This window comes from Triticum aestivum, chromosome 7A, assembly GCF_018294505.1.
Source record: "Triticum aestivum cultivar Chinese Spring chromosome 7A, IWGSC CS RefSeq v2.1, whole genome shotgun sequence".
NCBI lineage: Eukaryota > Viridiplantae > Streptophyta > Magnoliopsida > Poales > Poaceae > Triticum > Triticum aestivum.
The window spans coordinates 693,395,446-693,406,365 of record NC_057812.1 but is presented as its reverse complement, the minus strand read 5'-3'; the positions used below and the strand labels follow the sequence as shown (position 1 = coordinate 693,406,365).

At 42.6% G+C, this 10,920-nt stretch overlaps 1 protein-coding gene across 2 annotated transcripts; it reads left to right on the top strand.

Annotated features, from left to right (window-relative positions):
• LOC123149395 (probable histidine kinase 1) lies at positions 1-10,041 on the top strand. Of its 2 annotated transcripts, XM_044569051.1 has the most exons (14): positions 1-149; positions 1,087-1,966; positions 2,110-2,166; positions 2,288-2,515; positions 3,310-3,403; positions 3,500-3,706; positions 3,998-4,128; positions 4,420-4,469; positions 4,606-4,916; positions 5,034-5,137; positions 5,362-6,084; positions 6,724-6,900; positions 7,692-7,848; positions 8,894-10,041. In XM_044569051.1, exons 2-13 carry the CDS (start codon positions 1,271-1,273, stop codon positions 7,818-7,820), a joined length of 2,907 nt encoding a protein of 968 aa, XP_044424986.1. In that variant the 5' UTR covers positions 1-149; positions 1,087-1,270; the 3' UTR covers positions 7,821-7,848; positions 8,894-10,041. The 2 variants fall into 2 exon arrangements, with proteins under 2 accessions (XP_044424986.1, XP_044424985.1); XM_044569050.1 differs by lacking the exon at positions 8,894-10,041 and having other exon boundaries at positions 7,692-8,138.
• Positions 10,042-10,920: the final 879 nt, after the last annotated feature.

Here is a 10,920-nt window from a genome sequence, read left to right as displayed (position 1 = left end):
CCCCACTGCCAAGTTCCAACTCAATCTCGCGCGTCCTCTCTGCTCCTGTCCCTGTCCCTGTCCCGGCGGCCGTGCGCGTTCGGGAAGGAGGAGGAGGAGGAGGAGGGAGCCCAAGGCGTCGTCTTCGGAGCTCGCGCCCGTTGTCTCAGGTGAGTCGGGAGGCCTCCCGATCGCTGGTGCCGGTCAGGCATTCCGTCGAACGCCTAGCGGGCGTGTTGCGATTTCGTAGAGCTGCTGGGCTTCTGGTGGTGCTTGCCCACTTGGCATGTTTTTCCGTTTGATCGGGTGGTTATCTATGCTGGGGATTTGATCTAGAGTGCTGCGGCGCTGTGAGCTTTCCTTGGCATTCTGCCGAGCGGTTTGTGGGCATGGGCCGGCGGAGCAGAGCAAGGTCGGATCCTACTGGGATCAGGTTTCTGACGCACGCTGTTGGTTTGATGATTGTTTTCAGCTGTGCCTCTCTCTAGTACTGAGCTGTTTGACTTTATGAGGCATATGCTTCATTCGATTTGTAGTGACTTGGCCTATGATCCTTTGGAGAGGTCAGTTCAATTGGACGCTGTAGTTCAGATTTGCATCTGTCATATTTTCATCAGCATTGTGTTTGGTCCTGTGGTTTCTGGAGTCTTGTAGAATCTTAGATTCAGTTATGTGCCTTTTTCACTGCCATCCCATGATCCGAAAATGCTCCCCTGCTGCCTCGAAGAAAGGGGAGGTGACATCTTTACGGAATGTATGTATGGAGCTTCGTGAAAAGGAGAGCTGCATGTCTGCTTTTGTTGCCACAGCCATGAGCGTTTACTTGGTTGCCCTGAAAGCGGAATCCCTTTAGGCATTTTCTCTACCGAATTTGACTTGGATATGCGTTACCTGTTGATCATATTTTGCTCTCACTTCAAACTTGTTTCTCCAGCACATTCATAGTACTGTGCAATCCAATTTGTCAACTATTGCCATTATAGAAACTATCTAAATTTGGGCAGCTGTTGTGATGAGATTATCTTTTTTCATTTGGCACCAGGTTGCAAACTGGATGTTTTATGCAGAAAAAAGAAGTAGCTGCTGATCCTCTCTCTCTGTCTGCAGGTTGGTGGACACAAGAGTTAGTTACGCTACGACTTGCTGTTCTCAGAGCACTGGGAACGTTGAAATTTGAAGTAGAAATTAGTGTGTGTAAGCAACAGCCGGCAACAGCACATGATGGGTGCACAATGACTAAAGTTTGAGTGAGATTTCACCAGATAGCAGAAGTGCTTGATATAAAAGAAAGATGGGCGACGAGTACCAGTGCGAGTCTGATGATGAGGTCGCACCACCAATGTGGCCTAATGTAGGGGATGTAGACCAGAAGCTGTTCAAAATGGAGAAACTTGAGGACCACGATGCACTCAATGATGTTGAGTTTCATGAGCAGCCTGCTCGTGCGGATCTCCACCGGCTAAAGGAAATTGCAAGCTCTGAGAAAGGCGCTTCTCAAATGCAATACTTTGTAAAGCATTGGGAATATAAGCGGGCTAGTAATGCTCTGCTTTTGAGCGAAGAGCTTGGCCGTCTCTCCCAACAGAGAAAAGAGATTGAAGAAAAGAAGCAACAAATCTTGGAGGAGCAGCGATTTCAGGATGAAAATTATTATGCTGCGAAGAGGCAAGTACCAATACTGGATGAAGTTTACAAGAATGAATGGAAGCGTCCGAGCAAAAAGACTGATGACCATTCTCGTAATCAAGAGCTTAAAATAGATGCAGAATACAACACTATTTCCTATTGGAAAGAGCGAGCGATGCGGTTAGAAGAAGCGCTTGAGGCAAGCCTGGAAAGGGAGCGTGCATTGGAGGAAAAGTTGGAGGAAGATATAAAGAATCTTCAGTCACATACACCGGTGGAGGAATTCTCTGGAATGTTAAAACGGGCTGATTACTTCTTGCATTTGGTTCTCCAAAGTGCTCCTATTGTAATTGCTCACCAGGTATGCTTTATCTAAGTTTACACCAGTTACAACTTGCTATGTACACAAGATGCTGTTCAAAGAAGGAACATGATGGAGCACTGAACATGAACTTCGATGATAGGGTATTGGTAAATGATATGTATTCTCTTTCTTGTTTACAGGATGCTGACTTGCGGTACCGTTTCATATTTAATCACTTCCCAACACTTGCTGATGAGGTAATTTAATTTTTGCTGATACCTTCACCATGCCTTCGCTGCCGACTTTTCTGCTTCATATACTGTTCACTGCTCTCACTCTATAAATTTTGACTTTGGTTAATTACAATTTATTTTTCAGGATGTTATTGGTAAAACCGACCATGAGATATTGTCAGGTGAGGGTATAGATGAGATGAATAACGTCAAGAGGGAGGTTATGGCCAAGGGTATACCAACTAAGAGAGAGTTTGTATTTAACACTCCATTGTTTGGAGCAAAGACTTTTGTGACATACATTGAACCAGTATTCAGCAAATCTGGGGAAACAATTGGTGTGAATTATGTTGCAATGGACATAACAGACCAGGTGATTTGTTGAATTTACTTCTCTCATATAGGCCTCTTCAATTCCATTTCATTCTGAATCTTGAGAATAAAAAATATTATCCGTTTCCCTTGGCTCTGGTGTGCACAGTAAAAGTCACCCTTCTTCTTGGTCTGTGAAGGATGCATACAATTGTAGCTAGAAGCCTAGAACTGCATACTAAAATTTATCTTTCATCCAGTGGCACTGCGCCTATTTCTAACTCTGTAGGAACCAGTCGCTTCTTGTAGCATTGTAGATACTCCCTCCATTTTTATATACAAGGCCACTATGGAATATACATTTTGCATCTATACAAGGCCACCAACAGTAATCGAGGCAAAATTAATGATATTTTCTCGTACTAAGAACTTGTTTAATACTTGCATGCATGCAGTCATAATGAAAGTTAGCTACTTCTCCACTCAGTTTCTTTGCATGCATGCGGAGTATTAATGATCCCAGTAAACAAGAAGAAAATCTGACTTGTAAAATATGCATTAAATTTTACATTGGTACCTGTAATCCGAGTTTGTGGCCTTTTATATAAAAATGGAGGGAGTAATTGGCATTTCTTACCAGTGGTTGGCATGTTATATTTCATGGCTAGGCTCATGATTTCAGTTTTGAAATTGCATGCGAAAACGATATTGTGCATTGGTACCTTCTTGTGAGGATTGCATAAACTATTCTTTGAGAGTAGTTTTCACATTAAATGCGTCCTTAATTAAATTGCATTTAGTACACCACATGCTGTTCTATATTTTGTTCCGCCCTTCTGATTATTTGCACTTTAGGTCAAAACAAGGGAGAAAATGGCGGATATAAGGGTGAGAGAAGCTATCCAAAAAGCCAAGGAAACAGAACTTAGCAGATCTCTGCACATTACTGGTTTGCATCTTGTAGCAGTCTAATTTACTCTAATATAATTATTGAGCTGTAAGTCAGAATTGTACACTGAATGCTTCCACTTGCATAACGTTGCAGAGGAAACTATGAGAGCAAAACAAATGCTAGCCACCATGTCCCATGAGATCAGATCTCCCCTTTCAGGGGTTCTTAGCATGGCTGAAATTCTTGCAGCTACTAAACTGGATAAAGAGCAATATCAGTTGCTAGAAGTTATGTTATCTTCTGGAGATCTTGTATTGCAATTGATCAATGACATCCTCGATCTTTCCAAAGTGGAGTCAGGTATTTAAAATGAATGTTATTTAAGGAAGATGAACCATTTATCTTCTTCTTTTCAAGTGGTTTCTAGGAGTTGCTGGATGCATTAAGTGCATTTCAATTCCCACTGTATTACTTGTAGTAAATAAGTTCAGAATGACATCTCCTCAGTGAAGATAGTTTTTGAGATTTGCTCCAAACAATTATCCAAACCGTTGGTGCATTTCATTTCGTGTTATAGTTGTTAACATATTTCTCTTTGTGCCTAAGACACTCGAAATCTGAAGTAGGTTGTTTCTGCCTTCATTACTTCAGGAGCTATGAAACTAGAGGCTACGACATTTAGACCAAGGGAAGTAGTTAAACACGTACTCCAAACTGCCGCTGCATCTCTGAAGAAGGAATTGACCCTTGAAGGGTTTATAGGAGATGATGTTCCATTGGAGGTATTGAGTAATAACTACCTTTTCTCCCATGTTTTCTTGTCTAAAGCGTTAAAGCGTCAACCTGTACCGGACCCAGAGTCAAACTCTGATTTGTTAAGGGTGAAGACTGAATTTGGCTTTACACATTCATGTATCTGCAAATTGACTTCAGTCACCTTATGGAAGAAAATGAAGTACCTATTTATAAGTTTAAGTAGTTGCAGAGCAGTAGAGATCTTTGTCAATTTTGGGATTTCGCTTACTTAAAATGATTTCATTCGTCTCAGTTATATTTTTTCAATGTTGTTATAGGTCATTGGTGATGTGCTAAGGATTAGGCAAATTCTGACCAATTTAATCAGGTGAGCTTCCATTTCCTATATTCCTAAAGCATACCAGCCTTTAAAGAGATTGGATAAAAGTTAAATAAAACAAACATGCGCTTGGATGTAATGCAAAATATATGTCTGATATATATCTTATTTGGAACCATGACAGCAATGCAGTGAAGTTTACACATGATGGGACGGTTGGGATAAAACTTCGTCTTGTAGATAAGCAGCAAGCAGTATGTGAAATAGAAAATGGGCAACTTCATGTGAGAGCCCATCCTGCAAGCTCAGTTACTACTGCAGCAGAAAATTCTGCTGCCTCTCCAAGAAACTGTGATAAAGATGCTTCGCGTTGCTCCAGTCGTGAAGATGTTTGTCAGAATGGTGTTGTATCAAATGAAAATTTTAGGGAGTACCATGAGGGAGAAGTTGTTTGGCTTCAGTGCGATGTACATGATACTGGGATCGGAATACCAGGTTTTTCCCCATATATCTCCTTTTCCCCCATATCCCATTTCAAGGGGAAACATATAATCTCTGGGGTTTGTTTTGTCTCCTTTTCTCATGATTCTTTCAATCTATGATCACCTGCAGAGAAGGCACTGCCGTGTTTGTTCAAGAGGTATATGCAAGCCAGTACGGACCATGCAAGAAAATATGGTGGAACAGGGTTGGGCCTTGCGATCTGCAAGCAGTTGGTACGCTCTTTTTTCAGTTCCGGTTATTGATTCATCTATAAGACAAAATTAATATACCAGTAGTTATGCATGAACTAACCACTAATACCTGGAATCACAAGAAGAAATACTTTAATGTTAGTTTTAACTAAAGCAGGTTCACAGTAACTTAATAAGTTGTGTAACTTTTCTTAGATAAGGAATAAATCATGTAACTATTCTATTGATTTTTCACAATGATTTAGGTGGAGTTGATGGGTGGTACTCTAACTGTGGTTAGCTATGAGGATGAAGGATCAACATTCACATTCATGATACCTTGCAAAATTCCTGCAAAAGAGGAGAACAGTGATGATCCTGATGATGAGGCCAGTACTCGTAATAATCTCACTATCAATGATATAGAAGGATCTTTCGTTTTCAAGCCGAAAGTGCGCCCTTCTCTCCTGTCTTCTGGAGTTCCAATAATGAACAACACCAAGTTCTTTGGCAGCAATCTTATGGGCTATGATTCTACTAATGTAATAGAGGATCATAAACCATTCTCCAATGGTTTCATATCGACGAAAGATAATTCTGGAAAGTGTGCCCCTGCTGCTAGTCAATCAAATGGTCCAAATGTTAGCAGCATAGATGAAGAAAAAAATGATTGTTCAATGGTCTTTGAACTGAATAGTCAAGCTGAACGGGTTTCCAGTTCCCGAGCCGAGACAACATCAGTTTCAGGGGCTGGCATTCAGGAGGGAGGGAAAGCATGCAAAGCTCTTGAAGAAAAATCACTTAACAAGAAATCCAAGTGTTCTCCAAGTAGCAGCAAGGCAAAGATCCTCCTCGTCGAAGATAACAAAGTCAATATAATGGTGGCAAAATCAATGCTGGTGCCGCTGGGTCATGGAATAGACATAGTAAATAATGGACTGGAAGCAATCCGTGCAGTACAGTGCCACCAATATGATATTATCCTGATGGTATGACAAACAAAATTCTCAATTGTCTATGCTACGTGCTAGCATTAGTTTGGTTTCTCATGTTTACCTCATCCATTCATCCATATGTAGCCATCACTTCATTCTCGATTGCCTCACCTGAAAATATTTAAGTTACAAAAGTGACACTTAAAGATGCCAAGTTTACAAAAAAAATTCAAAAAATTCAAGCCAATAGGCGCATCCTTTTCATGAACACACCACTTCAAGCACAAAAAAATGGAGCAAAAAGCTTAATCTGTTAGGTGATGGATATACATTATTCTGAACTTAAAAATAGGCAAGGGCTACTCCAATAATTGATTGAGTTGGCTCATTGCTTGGCTTGTTCTAGTGTGTTCCAAGCTTCATGGATTATCTCTTGTTGTCTACAATGATTAGTTGACCTCCTTGCTTCCTATATCATTAGTCACCATGGTCCGGTATTGATATTGTTTGATAGCGTAGCAAATTACCTTTATACTATTTGATAAATATAATTTAAGTTATAAAGATGGTGCCTCATCTTGTGATATCATTACTGGTGTCAGGGCAGCCTTATGAAACCAAGTGAAATTTATATCATACAGTAGCGTTTCTTCTGCTCTTCTGTTGACAATGGTAATGTCACTTTCTTGACAGGATGTTCACATGCCAGTAATGGATGGCCTACAAGCCACTAAATTGATCCGTCACTTTGAAAATACTGGCTGTTGGGACGCTTCTGTAAAGCCTGAAGACAATGAGATGATAGCCAACTCAGCTATTTCATCTGATTGTGTGCAAGACAAGAAAGGGAAGAGAGTACCTATAATTGCGGTAAGCTTACTTAAACAATTCCAAATTCATGTTTAATAGTATCTGTGTCTCACCTTTGTTCCCATGTTGCTTCATGATTGTCTGTTTTTGTGATCATACATTCATGTGCAAAATGACATGCAGTTGGGTGCGTAGTGGAGAAAAATATTCATATGCAAAATAGAAATTTCAATGCTTTGAGTGCTCATATTTAGAGTAAAAAGTAAAATATGCCCCTGCATCTAATATTTCAAATGTTCATGTTATCTCTGCCTTGCTTTGTAAGACAAGTGCCCGAACTACGCGCAATCACATTACCTGTATCTAATATTTAAGAATAAGTTGTATTTTCTGTACAACTACAGTGCTATAATTGGAAATGTGTTCCTTATGCAATAACAGCTCAAATGTCTGGGTGATTAGTATATACCATTTTGGTCCTTTTCTTTTTCCTCTCCAATTAATGTGGGAAATACTAGCACCTCAGCGCTACCGAAGGAGCTCTTTTGAATCTTTTCATAGCAATATCATAGACTTGCCTAGACTTTGAAAGAACGCATCGACACATTGTGAGAACAACATTTCCACTTTACTGATTAACAGTGGATGTTTTTTTCGAGCCTTTTCAGTGTGTTTCTGGCCATGAGGCTTCACATACTCTTCCATTTGGCTTTAAATGTCAATGCATGGGATTTCTTTGTGGCTCGGTTAATCCCCATATAACAATAGATAGTAGGGATTATGGACCATTACATTAAGTCGATTATTTTTGGATACTGTATAATAACCCCGAATATCATGATGCATTGCAGATGACAGCAAATTCATTCGCGGAGAGTGCTGATGAGTGCCTTGCTGCAGGCATGGATTCCTACATATCTAAGCCAATGAACTTCCAAAAAACAAAAGAGTGCCTGCAGCGCTATTTGTTGTCTCAGTAACTAACCAATTGTTGTAAAGTGTAGGAAGGTAATTTTTAGCTTAGGAAAGTTTTGTGAAGTCATATCAGTGTTTTCCTGTAAATGTTATTCCCTCGACGGATCAGAAATGCAATAGATATAGTGTTAGTGTGTCTTCCTTACTGTTGGGAGACAGACAGAGAGCTCTTTTTTAGGGAGCAGGGCCAACCTAGCCCGATTAGTAAGATCACATAGCTTACTCAAACTTTAGTTCCTCATTGATTGTATGAGACATGAACTGATATTGTGTCACCCCTGTATATATCTTATCCTTTAGCAACTAACTGTCTATTACTGCCAGTAGCTTCAGTTTTGTGATGATGTGTGGCACCAATGTATGTATTGCCGAGATATTTGTGGATTAAAGCTGTCGTCCTTTAGACGTGGAACTTATTCTGATAATATCTTGGTGAAAATAGTCACAAAGTACTTGCACAAACCGTTGTATGTCTGCAATGCTCTGTTTCTTATCTTAGTGAATGCTGTGGATAACATGGCCATGACCTTTTATGCAGTGACTTTGATTTGGTTGATATCATTATAAGTTTGGTAAGTTCTTATTCTAGAGATCGTGTCGCCACATTCTTCGGATCATGCTATATATGTGCGAAAGTTTCGTACCGGTTGACATCTAGTCATGGGCCTGACTGCAAAAGTAAGGATTTAGTAATAATAACTGCAGTATCTTTAGAGATTTGTCACTAAGAAAGAACATCCAGAGATTCCTGTATCTCGGAAGCCGGCAGTAAATTCTGAGTTGGAGCACTACATAAAGCAATTTAGAAGTAGTATTAGGCAAAGATCATCATCCCCCACAAGGATAAGAAACGCGGCATGATCTTTCCCCAGATCATTGTGCTGGATCAAAGCAGCAATCACCTAATAAAACACTTTGCTTTCCTGATGCTGACCTGCACTAAGTCCAGTGTTACTTATTCCCCTTCCTGTTGGTGACAGCCGATTTGCATCAAATCTTGCTTTACTTCTCCTCTTACATGAAGCATCCTCTGTTAACTTAGTCTAATTACAGAATCAATTTTTTTCTCTTCTGGCAGGTGATCCTGGAGCTGCTGCATAAAGATTTGGCCCTGCTTTTTTGGCGCTGCTTATTCCTGCTCCCCGCGAGTGCTGGTGTCACTAGCAGCAGTTAAAGGCGCTCGCTGAAGGGGACCTGACAAATGCCATGGATAATGCTCCTCCCCTTTCTTCAGGTTTTGAGAAAGGGGTTTTTCCTGGGAAGTGCTGGTGCAGACTGCAGAGCAGTTGAGCACAAGGGCTGCCGTGAGTTGGAGGGGCCGATGCACCGTACTACCACCGAGCACAAGAGCAGTTGAATGGATATTTCTTCAGGCTGCTGGCTGGCTGGGTGGTATCCTCCGAGGCATCGGATGCTCGGTCACTCATTCATCATGATCAGGGAGAACTCGCCGGGAAGTCACCGGAACCAGGTCCCAACTTTGCATCTGCTACAGTCTGGGAACACCTGAGCACTGTTACTGCGGGGAGGTTCTCATTCCTGCATCCCGGCAAACCCAGCGGCACAGAATCTGTTGGCCCCTAGTAGAGCGATAAAGTTCAGCCGCCGGGACATGCACAATTGGCATCGCGCCAGTCGACCGTCGACGCCGACACACGTCATCCTCACGGCGGATGCGTGGCCGTGCTCTTAGAACAAGTAGGATGACACGGTCGTCGTCGAGACGGATTGGTGGCCGTGTGTGTGTGCTTGAGATCGATGTTGTCATCCTCATCCAGGATGACTGTGGAGCAACCGAAGACAGTGCGGCGAGATGCACTCGCTGGGTATTGTTCCGGAGACACGCTGGGACGGCGACGGGACGCGGATTCAGAACATACACCGATGGAGAATGGTGTTCGATGGGGGTCTCTCTCGGTCATGTTGTAGGATTCTTGGCCACAGCACAACTGGGGCAGACATGTTGGGTTTACTGCTGCAGCACTACCTGGAGCTCTCTATGCGTGCTCGAGTCGGCACGCTCTCTCTCTCGACAGTGATATGCTCTCTCCACTCCATGGAATCTCACTCTTTGAACTTTCTCTCCTCGCAGAGTGGATTTTGTGGGCCTGGTGTACCACAGTCCATAGTGTATTGCCTACGGTCCGGTAATAGTTGTCGTTTTCGATAAGGACGGTCCGAAATGCTGCTGCTCTTCAGTTTACTTCACTTCCTCCGTAGAAGCATGTCCAGAAACAGCTGCAACAAGAAACAGAAATGCCGTGCCTTCACCCAAAACGACGGCTCTTAGGGTTACTCCAGTTCTACGTATGACAAAAAAAAAGTTAGTGCTTGGGTTCATGGTCAAGGTCGTATTCTGAAATTGCCGTACCGCGGTGTCAACAAATCTATTCATGTTCATTTTCATTTGCCGATTTTTTTTTCTATTCAAGTTAACTATTAGATGCCGCAATGAACTAAGCTAAGATATTTTCTGAACACTCTCTCGCAAAGAAGAAGAAGATATTTTCTGAACACCAGCGGGGATATTTGTTAGCAGGACTAGACTTAAGACGTCCGATGGGACGGGGGTCAGCCGTGTAGAGAGAGGTGGCCGGCCGGCCGGCCGTGGAATCCACCTCACGTCGGTCACGCCCTGTGGTATTACATATTCGCCGCATGATGGAAGGTGGATTAATCGGAGAGGCAGCTAGCCAAGCGGGGTGGACTCACTGGTGTCTAGTGTCTAGTGGAGCGTGCGTGTGACCTAACCCGCCGTTGTTCCGTTGAGGTTGAGGTGGCCGCCAGCTGCTACGTGACGCCACCGTACCCGTTCCCGTGAGCTAACCGAGCCCCTCCCTTTTCTGTTTTTTCTCCCCACCTAACGGCCTCCATCCTTCTTCTTTTCGCTAACCGCTTGAGATGGATCAGCTTTGTTATCACAGCAACCGTCGATTGACTCCGCACCAGTGCCACTTCCCTTCGCAGCGTCGTCGATGATCATGTTGTCTTGGGGTGATGGGAGCCTGGATTCGCGGTGGTTGGAGAGTATGCGATGGCTGAAAGCAGAAGGGAGAAGAGGAAAATAGGGGTTGCGAGCCATAGTGATGCACAAAGAGATAAGGA

Excerpts from the sequence above, each read along its gene's own strand:
- LOC123149395 (XM_044569051.1), top strand. The coding sequence starts at position 1,271 with ATGGGCGACGAGTACCAGTGCGAGTCTGATGATGAGGTCGCACCACCA. Across the intron at positions 2,167-2,287 it reads TCCCAACACTTGCTGATGAG|GATGTTATTGGTAAAACCGA; the intron begins GTAATTTAATTT and ends TTTATTTTTCAG. Across the intron at positions 6,085-6,723 it reads AATATGATATTATCCTGATG|GATGTTCACATGCCAGTAAT; the intron begins GTATGACAAACA and ends CTTTCTTGACAG.